The sequence below is a fragment of the Etheostoma cragini genome, chromosome 3, assembly GCF_013103735.1.
Source record: "Etheostoma cragini isolate CJK2018 chromosome 3, CSU_Ecrag_1.0, whole genome shotgun sequence".
NCBI lineage: Eukaryota > Metazoa > Chordata > Actinopteri > Perciformes > Percidae > Etheostoma > Etheostoma cragini.
The window spans coordinates 6,239,821-6,262,500 of NC_048409.1; the positions used below are offsets into that span (position 1 = coordinate 6,239,821).

At 41.6% G+C, this 22,680-nt stretch overlaps 2 protein-coding genes across 3 annotated transcripts; one reads left to right on the plus strand and one right to left on the minus strand.

The window, feature by feature from the left end:
• The first annotated feature begins 519 nt into the window (after positions 1–519).
• rrp8 (ribosomal RNA processing 8) lies at positions 520–19,653 on the plus strand. Its single transcript, XM_034866696.1, has 10 exons — positions 520–731; positions 825–942; positions 1,641–1,899; positions 2,047–2,899; positions 5,314–5,443; positions 5,530–5,636; positions 5,729–5,825; positions 6,987–7,108; positions 11,264–11,270; positions 19,641–19,653. The coding sequence occupies exons 2-8, from the start codon at positions 838–840 to the stop codon at positions 7,098–7,100; spliced, it is 1,665 nt and encodes a 554-aa protein (XP_034722587.1). The 5' UTR covers positions 520–731; positions 825–837; the 3' UTR covers positions 7,101–7,108; positions 11,264–11,270; positions 19,641–19,653.
• Positions 8,681–21,965, minus strand: si:ch211-149e23.4. 2 transcript variants are annotated; one of them, XM_034866694.1, is made up of 14 exons: positions 21,750–21,965; positions 18,889–19,209; positions 18,431–18,739; positions 15,025–15,312; positions 14,793–14,931; positions 14,285–14,457; positions 13,892–14,173; positions 13,450–13,761; positions 13,063–13,347; positions 12,777–12,939; positions 10,856–11,016; positions 10,257–10,332; positions 8,987–9,014; positions 8,681–8,835 (listed from the first exon to the last, which is right to left on the minus strand). In XM_034866694.1, exons 1-14 carry the CDS (start codon positions 21,814–21,816, stop codon positions 8,686–8,688), a joined length of 2,754 nt encoding a protein of 917 aa, XP_034722585.1. In that variant the 5' UTR covers positions 21,817–21,965; the 3' UTR covers positions 8,681–8,685. The 2 variants fall into 2 exon arrangements, with proteins under 2 accessions (XP_034722585.1, XP_034722586.1); XM_034866695.1 differs by lacking the exon at positions 15,025–15,312.
• Positions 21,966–22,680: the final 715 nt, after the last annotated feature.

Consider the following 22,680-nt stretch of genomic DNA (forward strand, 5'->3'; position numbering starts at 1 on the left):
TAGAATTATTTAAACACACACTGTCATTTTTTTTTATTTAGCAACTCTATGTTTATTATTGTCATTCATGTAATTTCTTGAAGCAAAGTCAACCTTGCTTACATACATTTATAAAGTTAATTTTTCGGGCATTTTATGCCTTAATTTTCTGTAGGACACATGTAGACATATAAGGGGATAGAGAGAGGGGGAATGACATACACATGGGGCCACAGGTGGGATTCGAACCCGCGGACGCTGCGTTGAGGAGAAAACTCCTATACGTATATGTATGAGCCTGCGCCACCAATTGTGCTAACCTGGCTACTTTGAATCTATAGATTGATGATGGTGGTAATTCAACTACTTAATAGCTGTACAATGCACTACTGATAAAAACGGTATTGTTGTGATTGTTATTATAATTATAAACAAAAATGGTTAAATGTGGTAGTTTACAAAATCCTCAATAACAGAAAATGTAGTTGCTTCGAACAACACAACCACAAAAAACTTCATGTCCAATAGATCTCTGGTGTGCTTGCGTCATCAACATGCGACTGTAGTTCTGTTTTGCTTCCTTTCCGCACATGAGAGAAACCAACGTGGCTTTTGCTTTTGACCAGACATTTATGCAGTTATTAAATGTAGTTACATGTTTATTACAATTATTTTTATACAAACACCATAATCTACGAAACAACTCGTTTGACAAGTAAAAAAACCCGTTTTTATGTCGCATAGATAAACTGGTGAGTAACTGAATTAGCAGAGTTAGCGCGTTGATAGACAGAGTTTCACTCATCTCAAGCTGTGTTTCACATTTAGGTGTGTGTTTCTTCCAGTCCTCCTGGAACCATGTTTAATGAGAATGAAGACTGGAGTGACGAACAAGACGCCCAGGTCCTGAGCAAGACTGTCCTCAGAAACACCCAGAAGACTAACAGCAGCACAAATGTCAAGGTAAACTCAACTTCAGCTCAACGTTTAACGTTACCAGCTGCTAGTTGTATTCAAATTAAATCTACCCATACTTATACTTACTGTAAATACTTCAATATCATCTAATGGTGTGGTATATGGCACCATAAAGACACATGCTATTAAGGCAATTTAACAGCCAATTGTTGTTTTACTACCATGATTAGTTACTTTGGGAGACAGTAGGCTACAGATAGGCCTACACATGATCAAAGTGTGGACACACACACACACACACACACACACACACACACACACACAAAACAAATTTGATTGACTATTATAACACTGTCTTAATTAGGGCTGAACTATTTGGAAAACAGTACAAAAGTATTTGGACTGATGTTGCAATTGATTTACAATATAATATCGGAGGGGATTATCATTTTTGCCTCATTATTAAATATAAGATATTTTTCTAAAGTCTGTAGAATACAGTTTGTAGGCCAGGACATCTCTGCAGCCCCACAATACTTGATTTGAAATTGTATTTTCTTTCTTTAACAAATATTGCGCCTACTGCAATGTGGATGTTACACCAGTCCATATTGCGATTTTTATATTTATTTTAATACATTTTTCAGGCCTAGTCGTAATATTGGACAGTCTTCAACATTTCAGTTAAATTACTGGATTATACCATCTGATGTATGTACTATTTGGATGTATCCCCTAATCAGTCCATGGTGGTTGGGAAGAAGAGCCTGATGCGGACTCTGCAGACATTGGGCTCAGTACCAGAGTGGAAGAACGACGACCATCAGCAGTCCAGTGACAGCGAGGCAGAGGTCCCATCACACAGTCAGAAAAGAAAGAAGAGAAGGAAGAAACGAAAGAAAGCGGAGATGACAGCAGAGCACCAAGGGAATGGAGACTTGGATCAGACTGTTAATGAGGAACAACATTTAACAAAAAAGAGGAAGAAAGACAACAAATATGGTGAGTTATTAACTGCTTAAAAGCTTAGATTTCATTTCACTTACATTTTAAAGTGTTAAGTATTTAATAGATTCTGAACCAGAACAATGCTAATGTTCACACAATTTAACTTTGATGATGATTAACATGTTTTCTGTCCTTCTTCAGCGTCTCCGAAGGTAAAAATCCCGTCTACGGGTGAGACAAAGGATAAAGAACTTACCACATCTGCAACAGTGAACATAAACAAACCAGAGAATACAGAGAAACTGAGCAGACAACAGTGGAAAAACAAAATGAAGAACAAGAGGAAATGTAAAAATAAATACAGCCAGAATGATCCCAAGATGGAAGTCAATAAAGCCGAATCTGCGGAGCAACTCAAGCCAAAGGAAAAAGTCAAAATGGATTCATATAGCAGCAACAGTCAGACACCAGCAAAGAAAAAGCAAAAGCAACGGAAACCACAGACCAGGAAAGACACGGAAGAGGACACTGAAATATCCGGTCCAACTAAAGCACAGATGCACAAAGAGGAAAAGCAGCAAATAGGTGGCAAAGGGGAAAAAGCTGCAACAGCATCTTCTGCTGATGGATCAAAACAGAAAGCAGATGAAGGTGAAGTGGAGATCACAGGTGATGATCACCACTCCTCCATGAAAAGACCTGTGCCGAGCAAAGAGCAGATTCTGAAAAGAGAGAAGCTGCGGAAAATGCTCCACAGCCAGGAAGCGGTGCGACAGGAGAGTCCCGCAGAGCTGAAAGACGAGCCGGCGGTACCAGAAACAGAGGTGAAACAGGACCGCTCGGCCTCCCTGAGGTCCCGCATGGAGCAGCGGCTGGAGTCGGCTCGTTTCCGCTACATTAATGAAGTTTTGTACAGTACGTCCAGCGGCGAGGCGAAGCGTATGTTCAAGCAGGACCCGGAGGCCTTCGGGATCTACCACAGAGGATACACGGCGCAGGTTCAGAGATGGCCCGCCAACCCAGTGGACGCCATCATCTCCTACATTCTAAAAAAGTGAGATATTATGGTCAATGTAGTATTTTGCATGCAATTCAACATTTTGGATTTCTTAGGTTTCTCTGAGGAATGCTTTGTCTTTCAAAAGTTCTTTTTAGAGATCTCAACTGCATATCAAGGTCTTCTTCAGCAACTGGAGCTGGCTCAGGTGTACTCACATGCAGGGCCTGAAATTAACACCCAACCACCCGCTAAATGCGGGTGAATTTTGCAATTGGCCGGTAACACTGTCAATCTACCTGCCACATTGGCAGGTAGCCAATGAGAATTGAGTGATTAAGATGCGTAACTATCAGTAAACAGGGTACACAGTTGCTTACTTCCTTTTGGTAACAGTACTTTTCTCTATTTTGATTTCCTATGCAGACAGTAACCCCTCAGTGTAGGCGGGATTCTCAGCTGATCGCCAAACTAGCGTGACATCACCTTCAACGCAACACTCATTGGCCACCAAGCAATCAAACGTATGCACTTCGTCAATTGTAGGCTTAGTTTTGCGAAAGTTTGTCCAATACCATTTTTCGTTTCCCAATACCAATTCGGATACCTGAATTTGCGTATCGGCTGATACAGAGTACTAATCCAACACCAGTGTGTCATATTTTTGATTATGTTTGAATAGTTGTATACTACTTGTATCCTTGTATGGATGTGATAGGATTTCCATTTCCATTTCCTTTGTTGTCGGTCCAGCTCAGGTTAAACTCTTTGTGAAACATGAACACAAATAATGAACACCACAGAACTTTCCTTTATTATCTAGTTTGACAGAAGAAGAACATAAATAAATAAACTACTTTAGTGTAGATTTTCTTTAGGTCTTTATTATGTGGTATCGGATTGGTGCATAAACTCCGGTACTTCCTGATACCAGCGTTTTGTTAATGTTCCGACATCGGAACATCTCTAGTTTTGCGGGCTGCCATTTAAAAAAATAAGCTGTGTCGAGTGAATAAAAACAATTCCCGGAGCTATTTTGTCACACACCTCGTAAAAAGATAACGCTTATTTGTGATGGATTTTATTTCAGCCATTCTGAAAAAAATCAAAACCTCTATTGATGGACAACCAAACATGCGTTGAACTACAAAGTTCAACGTTTGGTGGAGCCCTGATTGAATACAATCATCACAGCAGAAGTCGGTCATGACTGAGACATTTTTTGGAATTTTTCATTAATTTCCGGAATTGGAGTGCTTTGTAAGCTTACAGTATCTTTAGAAAGAAATCAGTACTTCACAAAGACAGGAGTTTCTGTATCCTTTCAGCTCAACATCTGCACCATTCAACACGTGTGGCGATTCATTTGATTCACCGGGTATACTGAATTTAGATCCTTGCATTGATCAATGCCGATTCATAACATACATTGTTACAGACACTTTAGTGTCAACCTCTCAAGACATTAACAGGGCCGTCTCTTTACACCAGGTGTAAAAACCATTACATTTCCTTCACATTGCTTCTTGGGGGTCCAAAACTCCCATTATCTACATCATTTATCTGCAGTATACAGAAACTATCTTCCATTACTCTGCTGAAGGCTGTCAGCGAGGTATAATGCAGGAGATAAAGCTCCACTGTGGGTGTTGAATTGATGCTTAATTTGGCTACTTTGCCTTGTAAATGTCAGCAGTTTGGGGGAAGATGAGCAGTGTTGGCTGTGTGTGGTTCTATAAATTTATAGAGTGCCCATATTTGGCTCATTTTCAAGTTCATAATTGTACTTTGAGGTTGTACCAGAATAGGTTTACATGGTTTCATTTTCAAAAAACACCATATTGTTGTTGTACTGTACACTGCTGAAGATCCTGTTTTCACCCGGTCTCAGTTTCAGCTACAAAGTGAGACATCTCACTTCTTTAATATCTTTGTTGCACATGCTCAGTAGCTAGGTAAGATCACATCAGCTAGATAACTCTTTCCTCAACTTTGGTCAGTCCAAGCCAGGATTAGCTGGGAGACATCTTCTAAACGAGGGACACTTGTAGAATACCTGCAGAATAGGGACAGGAAGTAGTTCTCTTGGAGATTATGGTGAACTAGTGTGTGTTGTAGCAGTGTTTTGCCATTGAGAACGAGCCAGCATGCACTCGGCTAGTGACGTAGAAAGCTGTGCAGATTTTGAACAGCTCAACCAGAGACTGAAGGCAGAGGATGTTCAGAAACCTGTATCTCACTCAAAACAGCATGGATAGTTTTTTCCAAGTTTGTATGCATGTGGAAGCACTTGAGACACAATATAACACCCCAAATCCCAGAAAAAAGTGGTTTACTTTCATAACATGGGCACTTTAAATCTGCATCGGTTCTGTGTTGATTGTAACTTTGAGTTCCTTTAAAGGGGAGCTACACCTTTCAGTTCTTACATCCTATAATTGTAAACACATCACTTGTGCTGTTTATTCCAGACCTTCCTCTCTGGTGGTGGCAGACTTTGGTTGCGGTGACTGTAAAATAGCGCAAAGCGTGAAGAACAAAGTTCACAGCTTCGACCTGGCAGCTGCTTGCGAGCTGGTCACAGTCTGCGACATGGCCAACGTGAGTGTGTCGTTTCTCTGCGTGCCAATTCACGTACAGTCTGTGTGATTGTTAGAAAAATCCAACCCCATTCTCTGTGTGTGCAGGTGCCGCTCCGTGACGGCTCCGTGGACATCGCTGTGTTCTGCCTTTCTCTCATGGGGACCAACCTGGCAGATTTTCTAGCAGAGGCCAATCGTGTCTTAAAGAAGGGGTAACATATGTCACATTGATGCAGTACAGGCACGGCAGCTTTGTGTGTATGTACACTTTATGCCTGTATAACTGTTCTCACCTTTATTGCAGGGGAGTCCTTAAAATAGCGGAAGTGGCGAGCAGGTTCGAGAACGTACGGAACTTCATCTCCGCATTGGCAAGTCTGGGATTCAAGATGGTGTCCAAGGTGAGGCAACAGACAAGATTTTGAATATTAACCAAATTTGTGCATGCGTGGTCACAGCTGTTTTAAAATGGACATAGTCTATTCTCCTATTATGAGAATCCATCTAAAGATGAAGCAAGTACTTTACATTTTACTTTTGTTTCTAGCTGTACAATCTTAATAAAAGATTTAAGTACATGCAACAATATGTATTTCATACCGCTATCGTAATTTCTTTTTCCTTTAAGAAGTAGGCTCGTTCAAGATGAGCCAGCTCTGCGCAGAATCAATCAGCAGCGATTGCCTCCCGTTGCATGCTGGTTAGATTTGTGTCCGACTTGATCCCGACTTTGACATCATGCACGATAGGCAACGATAACCTCACGAGATCAAGGCAGTTGCTTTTCACCGACTGCTAGAACTAGGCGGACCCAGGGCATGCTGGGAAATGCCAGCCTCGCAGCTGATTTGGTTCAGAATCAACTCAACATGATGACGTTTTATATAAACTTTTTAATGGTTGGGAATTGGAGGGATTTTAACTGCTAACTTCGGCCCATTCATAAAGTTTACAGAACCCTTGTTGCGTGGCCGATAGTGATGTTTAGAAGTCGGAGACTAAATCTGTTCAGATTATGGTCAGACTACAGTCTCTTAATTAAAATCAGAAACAGATCGCATGTTAAGCATTTTAAAGGAGCTACTCTTTCATAATTAAAATAACTGGAGCTGATAAATGGGTCTGATGAAATGTTATTAATTCGGAATCGGACCACAGGGGTTATGTCACTTCCTGTTCAGCCAGAAGGCTGCTGGAAACTGCTGGAAACTGTCCAACTTTACCGCAGCTTTGTGTCACCGCCCCCGGTTGATGCCGCCTGCTCTCGAGGCTTGTCTTTTGTGTTTGCTCAAAGAATCCATGAGTAGCTGGTAGCTGCAGCTTTCATGATTTCTAGCATGAGGCTGTGGTGTTGCGGGCAGGAAACCTCAGTTAGAGCAGAATATTCAGAAAACTGGTTCATTGTTGGCAACAAACAGACTTTGTTAAATCTATTAAAAAGTAGGTGAACATCATTTAAACAGCTCAATCTGAATAAGAGTTAACCACACGTAGTGGAGGTATCTACCCAGTGGCTGACTGAATGTAAAGAGGGACTGATGTTTTCTTTTTTTCTTTCTTAGGACACAGAAAATACTCATTTCTACTCCTTTGAATTAATGAAGACTGGAGATGCTCCAGAAAAGATAAAGACATTTGGACTGCAGTTGAGGCCATGTGTCTACAAGAAAAGATGAATAGGATTTTCTTTTCTTGAAAAAACTAAACCCTACCATTATGTTTGTGAATGTGCAGCTTGGATGTACTGTTTTCCTATGCAGTAGTTGTACATTTGTATCTAAATGTATTGTTTTTGTGTTAAGTGTGTAATTGTATTGCAACATTTTGAAGCCTCTGTAATTCACGGATTTGAACAGAGCTGAATTATATGCAATATTTGTACATGATTTTTCATGTAATACAGGGCTCAATGATCATCTGCCATTACTATCCAAACGCATTCAGGTTTAAGATGTGCTGATCAAGGAAATAACACTCTGTGGTGTTTGGTTGGAATGAAAATGAATATACATTTTTAGATGGCACAAAATATACACTACAGGTCAAAGGTTCGGGGTCATTTACAAATTTCCATTCAATGCCATTGTAGACAGAATACCAGTTGATCTGAGTGGGTGGCTGATATTTAATGCAGTATCTACATTGTCCATAACCATTTACCCAATTTTCCAAAAGCACATTCTGTTTAGTAATCTGATATCATTTTTAAAAAACTAACCAGAAAAGGATTGGAGAACCCTTTTGCAATTATGTAAGCACATAATGTAATGGGAAAACTGTTGTCCAAGTTAAAAAAAACAATGCAACTGATCTCGTCTGGTATTCGGTCTATAATGGGGTTCAATGGAAATTTCAAAGTGATCCCAAACTTTTGACCGGTAGTGTACAAGCTGACAAAACGTGTTAAAAAAAGAAAGAAAATAAACTTTTAAAATTAATCGGTTGTGACTGTATAATATGCAGGATTACGGATTTGCATTTTTTTGTGGTAAAGTACAGTGGTTGTGGCATTAAAACCCTCCATACGTGGAAAATTACCGTTTTAGAATGTAATATTTTTCACTGCTTTAAGAAATTCTTCACTAACTTATTAATAGCAAATAGATATTTGAGTGATTCGGAGTTCAACATTTAAAAGAAGGGGTATATTTCCATATATAATGACCATAGGCTGAGTGATTGGGACTAAAACCGGATTCACTCGGTTGTGTCTGTGGAATCATTCGCCACCAGAGGGTGTAACGGCACTGCAAACGAATGGGTTAGGGTTAAAGATGAGTAACACTGCATCTGGATCATGAGAGTTTATTAATAGTTACTCCGGTCGTCACAGCAGATGGTCCTCACTGATTTAGTAAACCAAAGATATCACAAGGACAGATGGTGTGAAGCTTAGGTCAAAGTCATCTCTGCTATACTGTATCTGGAGATGTGTTGCTTGTAGCTCAGTATAAGGTAACAAATTCAACAAAAACAAAGTTATTTGGATGATTTAATTGACAAAATACTATGAGCATTAAAAAAAATGTACAAAATTCAAGTAAGATGAAAAAGTGCAAAGGTAATGTTAATGCCAATCAGTCAAAACTAAACACCTTAAAAAATATTTCATATTTCAGTACATAAACTTCATTTCTAATGCTGAACTCATGAAAATACACTGAAATTATAAACAATGCTGCACTTCCAGTAAGCCTTCATATCTAGTTTTGTGCATATTGTAAAGCAGAAAGTGTAATCCAAAGCTTTTTCCCCCCATTTTCACACTGTGCTCTTGATATCAATGACTATGGCGTAACTGACCAGCTGAGCGTCTTCCTTTTTGAGGTTTTCTGTCACTACTGGCTTCTTCACCTCAGGCGAACCGGGCTCTTGCATCAGAGATGTCAAAGCCGAGATAGACTCCTGTTTCTGAATTTTTATATAACATATATACAGTATATTAGGAAAAACATTGAGTGTTAATAATAAAAATGGTGAGCAAAACCAGAAAAAAAAGGATGTATTCAGAGGATATATGAACATATTTAAAAAAAAAAAGGTAAACAAACTTGCATGTTACCTTATAATGTGTCCTGCCATTTCTTTTGCTGTGAAACAAAACAAAAGGATTGTATGAATCATGTCAATAATCCTGTTTTGAGTTGCTACTTGTTTGAGTAACTTGCAAGGCTGAACACCATCACTAGGTGGCACTGTGACGTAATCTCACACACTGAGCTGTGTTCAAATGGGCGAGTTGCAGCTGTGAATGCGTTATTCTACGGGAACAACAATGGAGACGAGTGGTGACCTGAGGCCTCATCATGGATCTTTGCTTTGAGAGGCAGCAGCTCACTTTGTACATTATGACCTCAATGACATCAACTTAATGAAGACCCACAGCCGTCAAAGTGTGCCCAGTACTGGAAGGGGAGGGTGAGGGGTTGACATTGGTCCCAAAATAGTTTTTCCTCCCATGGAGTCATGTTTTCTTGTTTACGCCTGTTGTAGACTGTGCGACTGACCTTCCCAAATTAGCCTGACAGGACTCTCCCACTGGAGCAAGGGATACTGGGACAGAGGCTCTGTCAACCAATGGCACCTTGACCAAATGTTCTGACCAGGGAGCCGGGCCTATTGAAATAGCTTCTGAACCTCTGTTATGCTTTGCAGGGCCGCTTGATTCACAGCAAGGCCTGATCTGATCCTGAAAAACCTTCTTGAGAGAAGTTAGACGCGGCTGTGATTGTGAAAATGTGGAAACTTCTGCAGGCTGAAACCCATAAACAGTTTTAGGATTGTGAGAGATATCCCACATCAGTCGTAAAAGACGAGTGACTCACTGATTTGTTCCACAACAGCAATAAGATTAAGAGATGGGTTTGTGGATTTTTGTCATTGATGAATGGCAGCTTCAATTTCATTATCCTAATAACTTGCGAAGATGTGGACTTTTTTTTTTAACCTTTTACCTTTGCTTTTGCTGTGTGGCATTGATGATAAAAGGGCCAACAAACAACATTCTACTGCAGAAAAGTGCCAGAAGTAACACTGTTAAAAGCCAGAGCAGGAAACTGGAAAATAAATCTGTTTATCTCACAGACAGAGGGAACATTTTTTTTACCTGTCTACAAGCAGGTCTGCGGTAGCACAAACACCTGTCTGTTACAACCACATTGCTTCCTGTTTGTGAATAACAGCATTATACTGGGGTTTTGGTGAGTCGGGTTAACGATCCGCGCATCCTGTTTGTCTCGTATTGTATGCCACTGGCAGGGTTGCCCTCATTTGCCTGTCAACACATCACCTGCCGAGCTGCAACCTGTCACCTGTGGAGGCATTTAACTCACCAGCACACCCAGAGGGTGACGGCAAGGATGAAGAGGATGGCCAAGGCCGAAGACGCACAGATCATGCTCGCAAGTGCTGAAACACAAACATAGACTCAGTTGTCAAAGCCACTAAGTCTCAGCAAACATTGTATTGAAACTAATAATTTAATTCAATTGTATTTATAGTGTCATGTCATCAAGATTTTTATTTGCCATATGTGCATACACAAAACAGTCTATGCACATAGGAATTCTTATCAAGTAAAAAAAAGTAAAGGGCAAAGAAAAGCACACCGACTAAAACAGAAAAAGATGATACAAGGTAAATAAAATAAGACAATGACACATACACAGAAGAGTGCACAAAATATAATGATAAGTTACAAACTGTAACTGTGTGAGTGATACTGTAAGTTATCCCAGGACACTTTACAGATGAATAAGGTATAGACCCCACTCTATAGTTTACAGAGACAAACCATTGCAAGAGCAATTGCACTTAGAGCTGCCGTGGTGAGGAAAAAAAACATACCTCAGCATGTTGATATGCTCAGAATGTCTGGTGTAAACAAGACACTCTGATTGTAGGTGGAAAATACAACATGGTAAGGGCTCACCAATGTGCTTGTCCTCGCTTGCCACCTCCACTTGAATGCGGACTGTGGCTGTGTGGTGATAGAAGGACGCCTGGCAGATGTACAGACCTTCTTCCTGTTCTGTGAGCGCTGACTGGAAGACCATTGCCACGCCATCCATTTGGACAAATGAGCCATCACTCCTGAAACACAGATGACTTAACTAAGTTTGTCTCAAAATTGTTGCTCAAAGATTTGATTTGTCTTATTGTGGACAAATCACTTGAAAAAAAACAAAAGCCAACAGTGTTTCTGTTGTTTCTGACTTTGCTACTCTGTCTGCACCCCATTACTTAAAGGTCCCATGGCTTGAAAGTTTCACTTTTTAAGATTTTTAACATTAATATGAGTTCCCCCAGCCTGTCTATGGTCTCCCAGTGGCTAGAAATGGTGATAGGTGTAAACCGAGCCCTGGGCATCCTGCTCTGCCTTTGAGAAAATGAAAGCTCAGATCTGGAATTTTGCTCCTTATGAGGTCATAAGGGCCAAGGTTACCTACACTTTCTCTGCTATGCCCGCCCAGAGAATTTGGCCAAACCATAAGCGAGAAAGACATCATGGCTTTCAAACGAGCAAAGTGGCAGTTGGTCAAGGCACCCCCACCCCTCCTCTAAAGCTACAGGCTCAGAAATGGCACGAAAGCTCATTGTGGGACCGGCTCTAGTGGCTTTAATACTGCACCAAGGCTGAATTTTGGAAAAGAGACTTCAGATATGGCATTAGGGAACCACTAAGGTCTGTAAAAAAGCATCCAAAGAACACCACGTCATGGGACCTTTAAGACATAAATGTTAAAAATTGCATCAACAAAATGAAGTTTGTATTTTAAAAGGCTCGGTAGGCCTAATTTCCTAAATCAGTTGGGCGCTGTGGTTTTTAGCAAATGTTACTAATAATACAGTTAAAGTTAATTCACATTTGGTGCCTTAGTGAGTATTCACAGTAGGACGTGGGTGTGGAACTGACTCAAAACCCCACATTTTAATGGTTCTAGGACAACAAAGAACTGTGGCACAAAAAAAAAAAACTGTATCAGGCTTTGGCCACCCCAAATTGTTTGTTTTGGTTGTGGTGGTTTGTTGACAATAAAAATCTATAAAATATCTCCAAACTGGGTGCCCAGATAGCTCAGTGGATAGAGCAGGCACCCATACATAGATGTTTACTCCTCGACGCAGAGGGCTGGGTTTCAACTCTGACCTCCGACCCTTTGCTGCATGTCATTCCCCCGCTTGCTCCCCTTTCCTGTCTTCAGCTGTCCTGTCAAAAATAAAGGCTGAAAATGCCTGAAATAATAATAATAATATCTCCAAACTTATACCTTAGTATCAAAAGGATACTGGATGCTAGATCCATGTTATAGAAAAGATCTAGTTTATATTTTCTGGTTGATAACCCTCGGAGTGTGTCAGTTCCTTTAAAAAGATGCTCTGAGCAATGGCACGCGTTTTTTTTTTTTTTTACTTTTTCAAAGTCAAAGTCAAAGTCTGTTTTATTGTCAATTTCTTCACATGTCAAAACATACAAAGAGATCGAAATTACGTTTCCCTCTATCCCACGGTGGAGACATGACATTTTTAACCGATTAGGTCCACAGACAAACATAACATTCAAGTAACCAATATAAAAAGTAAAAATAAGAAGACAACAACCTTTTTTGTTGTGGGTTGGGGGGGGGGGTAGTGCGCAGAAGCACGGAAGGGATGGCGAAAGGATGGGATGAGGAGGAGGGAGGGGGAGAGCTACCCTCGTTTTGTTTGAAATTACTTTGAACGTCACCCAACATCACTTAGAGCAACTTTAAATGGGGGGGGGGGGGGGGGCATTGAATTTTGTGCAGCACACTGAGCAAAAAGGTACTTTGTCTTAATGATTAGGTCCTAGATATTAGAGGATACACCACCTTCTGCAGTCAATGTTGTACTCTGGCACGTTGCCTTCAACTCGGAGCAGTACTCTCTGGTTGTGATGATTTTCCTTGAGAGCCAGTCTGTGTACGATTGTCTCACCACTGTAGCGGCTTTGCAGAGGAGTTGTGTGGTTTAAGACTTTCACAGAGGAGATATCTGCAGAAAAGTCAGTTGAACCTTGAAGATGAACCTTGTACCTTTGGATCATTGAATGCATCAATGTGAATTACTCCATTTGGAGTAACTGAAGTGCACAAGTATAGTTTCTGTTAAACTCACAGTATCTGGGGATGTGAACGGTCTTTTTCTCTGTGGCTCCATTTTCAAAATGATACACACAGGTCAGGTCCTGCCCCTCATGATAGGCCAGAGGAAACTGATAAGTCAACCTGGCTTTAATGACACGCCCTTCATACGTTGAGTGCAGAGATGTTTGGCCTTTGGCATTTTCTGGAAGGACCCAGGCGAGGTTGGTTCCGACACCCTCGCCTCTGCAGTCACACACTGCCAGCCAGAGGTGAGAGTCCTCCTGTCTCGCCACAGATACACTCAGCACAGGGGCTTCTGAAAAAAAGAAAACAAGGGGGAACAAGAAAGCAGACGAGCAGCTGTGTGAGTTTGCTTGGGTCGCAGAGTAAAAGATCTTGAAGAAAAGAAATCACGTACTGTGCACAAGAATTTGTAATGCTCTTTTTTCAGGTGCCTCCAGGCTTGGGTGCTCCACCCTGCAGGTCACATTCTGACCAGAATACAAAGAAGACAAGAAGTGTGCAGAGCTCCGGGCCCGTATCAAACCATCAGCCTGGACTTCCATCTCAGACAGAGATACATGAACAGAACTGATGCTGTTATAACCGTTTCCAGCATGCCAGGTTATGGTTGCTGCAGGGGCAACGCTGTCCACAAAGCAGTCCACCTTTGTGTACTCCTCACCATCCTTCCACTCAGTGCTGGAGTTGATGGCAATGTGTGGGCGAGCTGCGTGGGAAAGAGAAGTTACACCACAGTAGTTTCTTTTGAGAAGAAGATAGAAATATATGGCGCTTATACGGCCAAGTATGTCCACTACTCGGACAAAATCATCCACCGCTTGATTTGTCGAACATACCGCAATGAGGGAGGGTCATGCTTCTGTTCTCTGGCTCCTCAAACGCAGGGTGATTTATCACACACACTGCAGTGAGCTCCCAAGGCGTGCAGGCAGGGAGGAGCAAGACTCCTTTGACAGAGTGGCTTCCATTATGAGAAGTGAAATTGAACCAAGACACTCCAGACACACCCTCTGGTAGAAGCCAGGACATGTTGGCTGCAGGAACAGCATCAGCTGCTGAGCACTTAATCACCCTGTATCCATCTTCAGTCTGCAAATCCACTCGTACTGTGGGAGCAACTGAGAGGAAAGAAGGTTCCACATCAATATTTCAGTCAGACAATGCCGAAAATTCTAAATGTAGACGTAAAAGTCTTTTAAAAAAAACAGTATGCAAAGAGGTTCACGTACCAGGCTGTGTATGGTGAGGTTTGACTGTGACGTTAAACGTAAGCGTTGCATTCAGTTGGTGATAGGAGAAGACGCATTCGTACAGGCCGGCATGCTGATGCTCCACAGGACCCTGAACTATGAGGCTGCTGTTGCCAACCAGCTCCACGCGTTCAGGCAAGGGCCCATCATCTCTGGAGGGAAACATGAGCAGGATTAGAAAGAGGAATTCATACTTCTTTGTTAATATTTTACCAATATTAAAATATGACTGTTATTTCAATCAGGAAATAACATCGTCTCAATCTGGTTCCTGCCGTCTATCCCTTGTGGTCTGGTGCCACCAAACTTGTCACCACATCCTCCACAGGGTATGTAGGTTGTTTCAGTCTACACATGTGTGAGTTTCTCCTCTTATTTCCCTTTTTAAATTATTTTTTTCTCCCAAGTGAAAAAGAGGGGAGAAAAAGGAGAAAATACAATTATAGGACAGAATTTGCAAGACTTTACAACGCCAAATATTTCTCACTTTTTGCAGGTAACGGTGTAATGTGGCACATTCCCAGTGACCTGCAGGCTGATGACCGTGTCACTCTGTCCTTCCTGCAGCTCTAAAGATTCAGGGTCTTGGAAGTTATCCCTGTAGCTTCCCAGCTTTCCAGACAAATCTAAGAAAAATAGAAAGCACATATGAGTTTTCTGTAACTTCTGTCTCATGAGCATCAGCAGAGATTTCAAAAGGTGAATCTGATAATACTCACAAAACGATGGCAGCGTTATGACTCGGGACACTTTGTGTGTAAATTTGGGGTGGTCAAACACACAGGTGACATTGCGTCCCTCGTACACTGTTACAGGGAGGAGGACTGAGCTTGTTTGCGTGTCTGTGTCTGTGTCTGTGCTGTACTCTCTCTGCAGCTCTTCGTCGGTGTTCAAAGCCAAGGAAATGTCAGCGTCAGGTCTCCCTCCAGATGAAATGCAAGAGACCACCCAGAACTCAGTTCCCCCTCGTTGTACCATCTCTGCTTTAATTGTCACATTTGGCCTTGCTAGAGAGCAGGAAGAAAAGCGAGAAGAATCTAATGTTTTTATCCCAGCAAATTAAAAAGTCAGATATCAAGTTGAGGCTCAGAGTGTTTTTCTTGAGTAGGAAGCCAGGGCCGGATGAGCTGAATGTTAGCTAAACACAAGCCATGAGGGCTTTCTGCTTGGGGTTTGGAGAGTGCTGATTTAGGCTTATCACCTGTCCCATCTGCTGGCCGGGCTGCAGCTGAGAGCAGATGTCTGGCCCAGCTGCTGGCCAACCAAAGCTGAGAGAACTGCATGCTCTAATGCATGGACCAGCAGAGATCAGAGTCTATTATCAAATACATTAAAGTTGTGGTGTCGGACAATATCCAGCCATCCCTAATGAGTTTGAGAAGTGGGCTTGGGTGTTGGGGATGCGTACGTAGGCTTAAAGTGAGTTAAGGAGACCATTAAAAATTGTCATCTGTTAACACCTACAGTTCTGTGTGAATTTAAAACCACTGCAGTTTGAAAATTACTTAAGCTGCAGTACTTCAGTGGAGTGTTAATGTATCACGGACGGAAGAGCTGGCTGGCCTGGCTCGTGCTAATGGGTTCGTTATCGTATCGATCTGGACGCTCTAGACTGCTTAAAGTGCCTAAAAAAACAATACTTAAAGCCATAGTGCACAGTTTCTGTCGCCCCCATGAGGAATTCTAAGTAATGACAATAAAACTGTCGGTGCATCCACAGTCCGTGATTGCGGCAGCGCCCCCTCCCTCCTCCCCGCAGTCGCAAAAAGCCAAGAATGACATGGAGGATTCAAAAAAACTCTTCAGAAGAGATAATTATCTTCGCTTGAATTTCTGCGCGGGAAAGTCGCCGGACGCCAGAATTAATATAGCCATACTGAGAAATACAGAGAGAGTTGTGTGATTATCTTAACTAGCTTTGCAGCAACATATTTGGCAATGGCTTGAATGGAGCGGACCCTCATTTATTTTAAAAAGTTACGCACAAAAGCTTTAACTTGAGTAAACCTCTTCAAATGCAGGGGAGCCAACAAGCAGCCTGTGACCACTTGGGGGCATTTCAATTTGAATCTGACAGTAGTAGAGGAAGGGCATTTTATGAGAGCATGATCAAATTGAAATGGTCCTAACGAGCGCCATCATGCTGCAACACACAAACGCATTAACTTTGTTGGTTTGGACTACCATTTTGCCTCATGTGTGCTGCAGCTAGTGCATGTAACATGGCAACCAGAGCCCACATATGGGATGTGAACTTGAACATTGATGGGTCATAAGTCAACTATAACTAAAAAATGAAAGAACGTTTTGCTGCTTTCTCATCTTTACTAGTTAGATAGCCAGCTATAGACTGAGAAAAAATATGAAAATTTAACTGTTCCATTTGTTTTTATTGTCTATCTTTTATGGCATGTGCTTAAATGATTGTTGGGTCTTCAAGGTTTTACAAAAACCATGACTTCCTACCAGGTTATGAACTATGTTCTCACAAACAAAATGGCGGAGCAACATTCCAGTGCACTGCGACAGCAGTACACCACTTGTTTTTAAATCTCTGTTACCAGCTGTTTCTAAATTTGGGTTGTTCTATGTGAAAAAAAATGATGTAATTTTAATCTGGATTATCTGATTGTTGCCGACACAACATTAGCCCGCATTGCCAGAACTATCTTCACAGTAGTGTCAGCGCTTAAGTATAGTCTAGATACACCGCCAATCTATTCTGGAATAGTGGAGAAAAAACTCTGGATTGTTTGTCCTTTTAACCAATCTCCTGGGCGGAGTCTACTTGCAAATTAGATAGCGGAGGTAGCATGAGGGGAGGGACCTTCGAACGTGAGAGACGCCCAGGATGTCTGGCTTTATGTAGCAGCAATGTACATCCACACAGCCAGACTAATACAACAATGACATATTGCCTAACATATAACATATACAGGGTAACATTTATTTGGAGACTAGTTTCTGGCCACCTGGTGAATGTAAATCCAACATTCTCTCTCTTTTTACTTTGTTTTTGACACCAACTCATGACTTAACTGTACTATCCGGCCTTTTAGCTGCTAAATAATACACTAGCTTCACTAGCGAGTCACTAACTGTCTGTCTGCTGGTTAGTGCTGAGCTTGTATAAGTGAACCAAAACAGAATAGTGTGGATGGACTATAAAACCAAAACAATGACCTGAAAAGATCCTCCGCAGAGCTGAGAGAAACTGCAGAGTCAGGTCATAATTCTCTGTGGACTTACACTACGACTGACCCCTTTTTCATTTGATCCACTGGTTATATAAAAAATATATAGATCACAGCAGCTTTAACATTGTCAGGGTACCTAATTAAAGTCTATGGAACAAAAAGTTTTGGAAGGTGAGTGTGCTGGACTTCGAGTTCCTTCTCACTTAAGGAAGACACAAGGATCCTCTACCATTAATAATTCATGGTACGTTGTTTCAAGACTTAAAATTTAAAAATGTTTTTCTCTACAACTCAACTTATGTACACTACATATGAGTGAATGTTTTTGTTCCAAAAGACAATTATCTGTAGAAATGCAGTTAGCAAATTGCACGTTGGTATGATATAGTTATTAATTGCTGCTGCATTACGTTGTTGCATTAGTTTGACAGCAGTAAAAAGAGTGCATTCCCACATGAATGCATTGAACTGTACAACGTGATTTATGGTCTGTCACTATGTACGTGGAACAGAGTAGGAAGGAACAGCTAGCAGGAAAAAAAGTTATTGTGTAGTGAGATGCTGAGTCATGATGCATGATTACATAACTGACTGGTGACGCAACACAATAAGTCACCTCCGCGTTATTATGGAATCCAAGCAACTTCAAGGCAAGACCCCCCCTTCAGTAGAATTCACACACTATTGGCAAGGTGTCCATGCTTATGCAAGGTAACCTTACCCTATTTGATAAGCTCCTATCCCCTGACCAATTGGTTATCCTAATCTTAACCACAAGGTTGATGCCTAACCCCAACCAATTGAGCTGCTTTGTAGGGCGGGACTTGCCTAAAAGTTCCGTGGGATGCATAAGACGCGTCACTTCCTGGTAACACAGATGGACAAACACTAACAACAATGACACACTCAGCTGCAAGTGTGGGCTTACTGTAGGTTTCCACCCTGGCTGTGGTGAGTTTGGGGTTTTGGAGGGTTGGGTGTTGGACCGAGCAGATCACGCTGTCCTCTTCCTGCAGATGGGTGGGGAAGCGCAGGATGCTGCTCAGGGTGGAGGTTCCGTTTGAGTGTGCGGTTTCACTCACGTTCACAGTGTAAAAGTAATCTGAGGGAGGGCGGCCTTTGACCGACCAGCTGATCTGAGGAACAGGCCTGCCACCGACCGCGGAGCATGACACCGACTGGTATTGAGAACCGTTTATGGTCTCTGAATTCACCAGGATCTGCACATCAGGCCGAGCTGTGAAGGAATTAAGCAAACATGTCATCCTTGTTAAAGGATGAAGGCATCAAACTGGTATTGCAGCAGATAACTTTAAATTATTGCAATCTCATCAGGCAATGGGGAATGAATAAAAGAATAAGACACACATTATTGGCTTGGTTTACCTACTACTGTGAGGAATAGGCTGTCAGAAATATCGTCTTCCTCTGTTTTAAACTCGCAGATGTATTGTCCCTCTACTTCCACACTGGAGACATTTATCTGAACTGTGAGGTTGGTAGGAGAGGCTGGCTTTGAGAAGTCACTGCGGCCAAATGGTTTGCCATCAGTAAATCCTGCCAGTCGCTTGGATTTAATGGAGTTAATCTGGCGTTTCCACTGGGCGCTCAGAATCTCATGCTCGCCCAGATATCTACAGCTCAGGTAGGCGTCCTCTCCCAGAACTGCTGTGAGGTTGTGCGGGATCTCAAGATTTGGGTCTCGATCTGGACATGAGACAATGAAAAACACAACTTTTAACAACAATGAAAGGTTGTGAGTTTACTTGAACAGCCGTAAGCAGAAGGTGACTGCAGTTGACAGAAAACAAATTGGCAAGAGAGAAAACAATAGAAAATCATTTTTTATTGTTTAAGTACAAAAGGATTATCAGGCCATAGTAAAAAGAAATGAACAGGAAACTGGATATTGAAATTTCAAGTTGATATTGTAAAATGCATTGTGAAAATGAAAAATCCTAAAATAGAAAACTTTAAAAAGTGAATGCAAAAGCTTAAATGCAATTTTTTAGACTGAAATGTGCAATAACAATGGAAAGTCATTAATGAAATTAATCATTCAAATATAAAGTTATACTTTTTTTCTTCTTCATTTTGCTCTGTCCTGTTTACAATTTAATTTTCCATATACACTAAAGTACTTTGTTGAATTTTTTTTAATTTTGACCTGATGGTGACGCTAAATCAAAGGTCAGGCCGTTAACTAAAGTTGTTAAAACACATCCTGAGGGGAACATGAATATCTGAACTAATGTTCACGACCTCCATCCCACACCTGTTTCTGTCCCTCAGATCCAAAAATGTCAATACCATGGAGACGCTGGAGGAAAAGTCAGGGGATCAGCAAAGTCAGTCGGCGTCATGGATGTCTGTCTACAATTACATAGCAATCCATTAAATAGGTGTTGAGACACTCAGTTCGGACTAAAGTGGTGGACCGACCCAATAACGAACTAACGTCAGTGCCATCTGTGCCACTAGCATGGCTAACAAACATGTAACCCAAAAACTGACAGGAAAGTCCAAGTTATATATAGAGCCCTCTGACAATCAAATGGCTGAAGACAGGAATTGATCTTTGTGCACATAGTGGCACCTGACTATTGCAACCTTGTCCCCTTAGTGTATATTAAATAGAGGACTCCATTATGTTAAAGGTCCGATGACATGGTGCTCTTTGGATTGCTTTTATATAGACCTTAGTGGTCCCCTAATACCATATCTGAAAACTCTTTCCCCAAATTCCGCCTTGGTGCAGATATACAGACACTAGAGACATCCCACAATGAGCTCTTTACTATGTGCCATTTCGGAGTCTGTAGCTTTTGAGGAAGAGAGGGGGGGGCAAGGTGGAGGCTGGGGGTGGGGCCTTGACCAACTGCCAGTGTCCTTGTTTGAAAGCCATGATGTCTCTCCCTCATGAATGGGCCAAATTCTCTAGGCGGGGCAAAGCAGAGAAAGGAGAGGTAACCTTGCCCATTATGACCTCATAAAGGGCAGATCGGCCCATCTGAGCATACATTTTTTTGAATGAAACCAGTCCAAAAGTTAGGCCCAGATCCATATCTCAACTGTAGAGAAACCAGCCCCAGTTTGTTTCCAGAGGAAAAGACATTTAATAGAAGCTGACATGTTTTAAAACTTGCAGAAAGGACAGTGTGCAGACTCCAATGCATACAAAGTCCCTCTCATCCTGCTTCCTCTGCTAACTTTATTAAAGTGCACTTGAGGACACAGTGTGCCCCATCAGCCAGCTGAAGCCAAGAACCCCTATTCAGCTTTATATACATTATGAGTAAAATGATGCTGCTGCACTGCTTCCTTGCAGACCACGGAGCACACAGCCAGCTGCTGCAGTCTAAACTGAACTGTTTGCATCAAACACTATAAAGCTGAAATGCTGTTGGTCTTCCTATACATCACAGCAAATGGAAACAATGTGGAGAAGCCTCCAAAGTCTTTTAAGAGGAAAGGGCACAGAGGGAGAGAAATAACTGTGCTGGATCAGTGCAATTATGCCTTGTGGGTTTAAAATTCATTTGCCCTTGCAAGTTATTGCCAAAATAAATGTCAGCCAAGCATGGAAAAGGCACACCTTAAGGATACAAACTAAGTAATAACTGAGAGAAAAAAAGATCAGTTATTCATGCTCTGCATCATATTTCCTGAGCCCCAGGAGCTTATTTTTCTCACCAAACAGCAACCATTCAGTGGTGCACAGCAACTCTTCCTTCACAGACTGGGGATGTGGTAAACAAATAAGACTTTCAACTTAAAAAAACTTTTTCACATGTTTAAACTTCTATCTCCAGCTGGAAGTCCCAGTGACAAAGACTTCACCTAAAGCCCATCTGTAGGACATTTAAATAAGTGTAGGCTGCAGAGGGTTTTCCACTGACAAAGAAAAAAACTTTACAACCCTCATATATTAACTTTTAAAGCCTGTAACGGACCTAATGTGGTTTTAGGTGACACCGCTGGTCAATAATAATGAACTGACTACTGGAGTGACAACACCAACATGCCATCAGCAATATATTGCATAAATAATTACTTACTGCCTTCAAGATGCATCCAGCGTGTGGTTTTATTGCCCGTGTACATTTATAATTGGACTAATCACTTAGGAAAACCATAGCAGCACTGTTCAGTGTAAATGCCACAGGTTAAACAAGACCTCAAGGGCTGGTAAAATAGGTCCATAAACAGCTGACAGTCACAGATGGATTATAACCCTGAAGACTTACCCAAAATTTCCAAGCAGTGAGCAAAATTTAGGAGAAAACCCAAAACCAACAGCTCTGAGCATCCCATGATGGTGTCATCGAGTGAAACAGAGTTGGATCAACTGACTGTATAGCATAAGGGTATTTAAAGTGTGAACGTGTGTTCTGTGGTTTATGGTTGGAGGTACACACACACACACACACACGTACACACGCACACACACACCTCTAATTCACTTAGAGGCTGTGTGTGTTTCTTTTCCCCCAGTCAGACGTACTTGCAAAGTACACACTTTGTGGGGAAAACTGAGGACAAATGTGGGTGAGAAAGGTATAGATGTTTTGCAAGGGGGCTCAGCGTTGCTGGTCTATGTTAGGTTGACTTTTTTATTTCCTGTCAACTGCTGAGTCATCGAGACCACAGGTGGATGACAGTGAATGGAATGACCTGACAAAGAGAAATTGCCATCGCTGCCAACACATTTAGATTTTGTGCGGTTTGCAACGGCTTTTTGAATCGCGATGTGAAACTGCCAGCCGTAGTGAGACATTTTGTAGCCTGTGAGAGTGGGTTTTACAACAAATAAAACTGATGTCTCATGCTCTCTCTCTCTACCACACGCACTAGAGCAGAGTCAATCATCGGGAGGGCCTCCACCACACAGACATCTCTTTTAAAAGCCTTTAAATTGCCTTTTGATCCAAACACACACACACACACTTCCCTTAAAATGCTCCATTTATAGCCACAGGCACCTCCTTTTGCATAGTGAGTGGCGGAACTCTTAAATACACCTTCAATTTAGGAGTTAGACACCTGAAGCCTTATGTAAGAGCAGAGAAAGGACCATATTAAGTAACATTCAGGGGCTACCTTTTGTCTGTGCAGGATCAAATTAATGTCTTATCCTTTAAAGTTAATATAACACACACATTTCACCCAAAGTTCTAT

Bases quoted from the DNA above. Each gene is read 5' to 3' on its own strand.
- rrp8 (XM_034866696.1), top strand. From the start codon at position 838: ATGTTTAATGAGAATGAAGACTGGAGTGACGAACAAGACGCCCAGGTC. The intron at 2,900-5,313 runs GTGAGATATTAT...TGTTTATTCCAG, and splicing joins ATCTCCTACATTCTAAAAAA to ACCTTCCTCTCTGGTGGTGG. The intron at 5,637-5,728 runs GTAACATATGTC...CCTTTATTGCAG, and splicing joins AATCGTGTCTTAAAGAAGGG to GGGAGTCCTTAAAATAGCGG.
- si:ch211-149e23.4 (XM_034866694.1), bottom strand. From the start codon at position 21,816: ATGGGATGCTCAGAGCTGTTGGTTTTGGGTTTTCTCCTAAATTTTGCT. The intron at 18,740-18,888 runs GTAAACCAAGCC...ATTCCTTCACAG, and splicing joins CCTATTCCTCACAGTAGTAG to CTCGGCCTGATGTGCAGATC. The intron at 13,762-13,891 runs GTATGTTCGACA...TTTCCCACGCAG, and splicing joins CATGACCCTCCCTCATTGCG to CTCGCCCACACATTGCCATC.